The sequence below is a fragment of the Hyperoodon ampullatus genome (assembly GCF_949752795.1).
Source record: "Hyperoodon ampullatus genome assembly, chromosome: 2".
Classification (NCBI taxonomy): Eukaryota; Metazoa; Chordata; class Mammalia; order Artiodactyla; family Ziphiidae; genus Hyperoodon; species Hyperoodon ampullatus.
Window position 1 is genome coordinate 33,468,795 of NC_136915.1, and position 4,681 is coordinate 33,473,475.

General features: G+C 49.1%; 1 protein-coding gene across 1 annotated transcript; it reads right to left on the minus strand.

Annotated features, from left to right (window-relative positions):
• Nucleotides 1-537: 537 nt before the first annotated feature.
• Nucleotides 538-2,523, minus strand: LOC307064135 (signal recognition particle receptor subunit alpha-like; the record flags this gene model as incomplete). The annotated part of the gene is given in 4 exon segments (XM_079720628.1): nt 538-700; nt 702-1,012; nt 1,015-1,803; nt 1,807-2,523. Coding segments are annotated over 4 exon segments (1,980 nt in total).
• Between the last annotated feature and the right edge of the window lie 2,158 nt (nt 2,524-4,681).

Genomic DNA, 4,681 nt, shown 5'->3' on the forward strand with positions numbered 1-4,681 from the left:
ATTAGCAGCAATTAAGAACAGGCCATATACTGCCACAGTGTGCCACAGTCCCTGGGGGTCCCCGGCCCCAGGGACCTGAAAGCTGTGTATCCTAGGGAGAGGTGCCACTCAAGACCCAGAGATGGCTCTGGAAGTCCCTTTATCTAATGGAGCTGGGGATGATGCTTGGACGTCCCCATGACCACACTTAGCTAGCAAAGCTCTGGTGTTGGATCTTCTAACCATTGGTCAAAGCTGTAATGAGACCCAGTCTGTAGGCAGAGTAAAGGGATGCCTGAGTAGGAAGGGGGAGGAGCATGGGGATGGGGGCGGGTAATGAGCAGTGATTGCAACATGATTAGGTCCTCCTTGCAGATGGAGGCTGGGCTGAACCGGGAGTGGTGTTAGGAGGGGCTGCAAGCCCCCGCCCGGAGCTCCTCTCACTCTGCCTTTGAACGACACTGAAGACAAGTTGCTCACATGCTCTAGAGCACGTTCTTGATACAGGGATGGGGGCTTTGGGGGGAAGTGGTGATTTGGTATTGGCCAAGAGCCACATTAAGCCTTTATGAGGGCAACAACCACAGCCTTGGCATTGAGACTGCATAGGTCACAGTAGATCTGGCCAGTGCCCACAAAGGCAATGGGTTTGCTTGTGATGTAGGTCATAGAAATAGCAGCTCCCACCTTGTCATCGATGGTATCAAATTTGGTAAGGACACCGAGGTGTCTGGGCCATAGAATGGTCGGCCAAGGCTCTGTTGAACTTGACCAGCTGGTCCACGGCCTCATTGCCTACTAAGGCCTCCCCCACAAACAGCACCAAGTCGTGTGCGTTGACAGTAATGAGCTTGGCCAGGGCAGTCATCAGAGGGGCATTGTCTTGCATGCGGCCAGCTGTGTCCACCAGCACCACATCAAAACCTTGGTTATGTGCAAAGGCAACGGCTTGCATGATAATGCCAGCAGCATCCTTGCCATAGCCCTTCTCAAACAACTGCACCATGGTGTGGCTGCCGTGATTCTCGGGGGGGGTGGGTATAGGGCACTCAAACGCCGGGTGTGTGTCCGCAGCTGCTCCACAGCCCCGGCATGAAATGTATGACAGGCAGCATTGAGGACACTGAAGTCATTCTCTAACAGCCAGAAGGAAATCTTGGCAAGATTAATAGACTTCCCCACGTCGTTCACACCACAGAAAGTGACCACGTAAGGGTACTGATGGTGCTGGGGATACATGATATCCTGGAGCATGTCTACACAGCGCAGTGGCTGCAGAATCTGCACCAGGGGCTCTTGGAGAGCTTGCTTTACGGTGGAAGTCACCGTTCTGAACATCCCCATCACCTTCCCTTCCAGCTTGTTGGCTACAGGTTCACAGAGTTGCACTGCAATATCTGCTGCCACGTTCTTATCAATGAGATGGTCATGCATCTTGTCCAGCACAGATTCCATGTCTTCACAACTCAAGCTCTTGGAACCCTCAAGGCCCTTCAGCATCCCAAACATGCCACCCAGGTTCCCCTTGGTAGCACTAGGTTTGATGGAGTTTTGAGCAGCCCCTAAGTTATCTGAGCTGCTGCAGTCCAGATCCTGAAGCTGCCTCCCAGACCCAGTCCCTTGAATCAAGTTGATGCCCTCGGCCGGGGCCACCATGGGGGCTCCATTGGTGGTGGGATTGCAATAGTCCAGGACTTCTCTGTTAGCAGAGCCACCCAGTGCCCACACCCCGGGCACTTTTTTGCCCTTCTCCTTGGGAGCATCTGACTTACTGGACTTGCCGGACTTCTCCATACCCCTCCCATGCTTCTGAATGAACTTTTTTCACTTCCTGCGGATCAATTTCTCTATGGAAAGTTCTATCCCATTCTCAGGCCCCACTGGGAGACCTGACTTTTCTGCAGGGACTGCTTTGCTGGTAGCCAGAGTGCCATCAGAACCTTCCTTCTTGGTCCCCTTGTTTTTTGTTTTTGTTTTTTTTTTGCTGTTCTTGGCTTTTTCCTTAGGCTTTTCACCCTGTGTCTCAATCATGCACCTCACAGGTTTCTTGGGCTTTTCAGAACCTTCAAATTTCTTCATGGTTGTGGGAGCACGGATCTTACTGCTCTCCTCTGCTTCACGAAGGAGCCGCAGAAAGTCATTCTGGCAATTGAAAGTGCCATTCAATAGACTTAAGGCACTTTGCTGTTGGATCTCAGTGCGGTACTTGTCACAAAACAGCCGGTGCACAGCGTCTATCAACTTGCCTGCGCACGTCAGGGTTAGGATCTTCTGAAATCCTACCACAAACACCAGCTCAAACTGGCTGTCCAGTTTATACCTGAGCCTGAGTGCCTCATGGCTGAAGGAGCTGTTACCTCCCCTTTCCTGCCGCAGTACTGAACGAATCAACGCGTTAATGAGCCGGGTGCTTGAGTCGCTCACTGCAGTGGGAAAGGAGCCGGGCTGGCGCCGGGAACTCAGGCCGAGATCATTGCTGCTTCCTGCTGCGCCAAGGGCTGGACACGTCCCACCAGTGGCCCCGGACACCGGCTCCAATGGCATTGTTTTGTAAGTTTCATTTTCCAATTGTTTCTTGCTAGTACATATCGACAGAAATACATTTGTTTTGTATATTGACCTTGTATCCAGTAGCCTTTCTAAATTCACTTATTAATTCTATGAAACTTCCACATATTTAATTTAAAAAACATCTTCATTGATCTTAAAGTTCCAGCTGGTATTTTCATTATTTTAAAGCATCCCATTTATTGACCATCACTGCTTATCTTTCTGGCTCACTCTCTTAAATATCCTGAATGCATTAACTTTCTAACCTCTTCAGGACCTCCAGCCCATTGACCCTACCACCTTTTTATTGCCCTTCACCTTGCCTACTTACCTCTTGGGGTCCATGGTCTCATCATTAACATTACTTTCTTGCCCCTTTTCCTCTATATAGATCTTGCTTGGATACATTCCTGTTTAAATCCAAATCCCAGGTTCAACATGGTTGAGAAAAAGACACAACGATATTGGCTAGTTTCACTATAAATGGGCCTGTGATGCTACTCATTTCCCCAGTCCATTTGTTCTTCCACTCTTAACTGACTATCTCACACCCTCTGTCTTCTCAAACCTCCAAAGCCTCCTCTCCACCCTCACTCTCAAATGGTGATCTTGCCTCTTATTGCATTAGAAAAGCAATCAAAAGAGAACATCTACATTCTACGACCACCACATCAACCTACCCACCAGTATCTGCACTCCTTTATTCGAGCACATTCCTCCTACAATAGTTTTATCTCTCTCTCTCTCACATCTTCCATTACTCCCTCTCTAATGATTCATTCTCAGCAGCTTACAAACAGGCCATGTTATCTCCTGTCTTAAAAACCAAATCAGGGCTTCCCTGGTGGCGCAGTGGATAAGAATCTGCCTGCCAATGCAGGGGACATGGGTTTGATCCCTGGTCCAGGAAGATCTCACATGCGGCGGAGCGACTAAGTCCGTGTGCCACAACTACTGAGCCTGTGCCCAGTAGCCTGCGAGCCTCAACTACTGAAACCCACGCGCCTAGAGCCCATGCTCCGCAACAAGAGAAGCCACCGCAATGAGAAGCCCCCGCTCGCCGCAACTGGAGAAAGCCCACGCACAGCAACGAAGACCCAACACAGCCAAAAAAAGAAGAAAAAGAAAATAAAATCAAACCAAATCCCTCCTCTGACAGCACACTTTTTTCTAGGTACTGTCTCATTTTTCTAATCTACTTTATAGCAAAACATCTCAAAAGTTGCCTTTATCCTCTCTCTCTACTTTGTCTACTCCCATTCTCTCTTGAACCCACTCCAGTCCACTTACCCTAGCCGCAGGGAGTGCTGTAACAGGGAGCAGAGAAAAGAGCAGTATCTAGAGAGAGGGATGATTGGACTCTAATCCAGTCAGCCTTTGCCCCAACTATTACACCAAAACTGCTCTTGTCAAGGTGACCAATGACCCCCATGTTGCTAAGTCCAGTGGTCAGTTGCCCTCTTACTTGTTCATCTACAGCCCAGATGATCACTTCCTCTTTGAAACTCATTTGACCTCACAGGGACACCCTTCTCTCTTTGTTCTCTTTTTCCCTCCCGGGCTTTCCTCCCATCTTCCCAACCTCTACCCAGGGCCCAGGACCAAGTCTCAGACCTCTTCTCTTGTCTACACTTGGTTGATGGTTCTCAACCCTATCAGATCCAATACTCCCTTTTAATTTAATTTAAGTTATTTTTTAAATGTTTTATCATAAATAATGTCAAACATACAAACGAAAGTGGAGAGAATAGTACAATGTATCCCCATATATCTATTCCCTGGGTTCAATATTTAACAATACTTCTCCCCATTTGCTTTATCTATCCCTTTTTCTCTTTTTCTTTGCAGAAGTCTGGGTTTTTTGTTTTTTGTTTTTTTTTTTTTGCGGTACATGGGCCTGTCACTGTTGTGGCCTCTCCCGTTGCGGAGCACAGGCTCCGGACGCGCAGGCTCAGCGGCCATGGCTCACGGGCCCAGCCGCTCCGCGGCATGCGGTATCCTCCTGGACCGGGGCACGAATCCGCGTCCCCTGCATCGGCAGGCAGACTCCCAACCACTGCGCCACCAGGGAAGCCCCAGAAGTCTGGGATTTGAAAGCAAATCCCAGACACCAGTCATTTCACTCCTACCTACCTCAGTATGCATTTCTTTT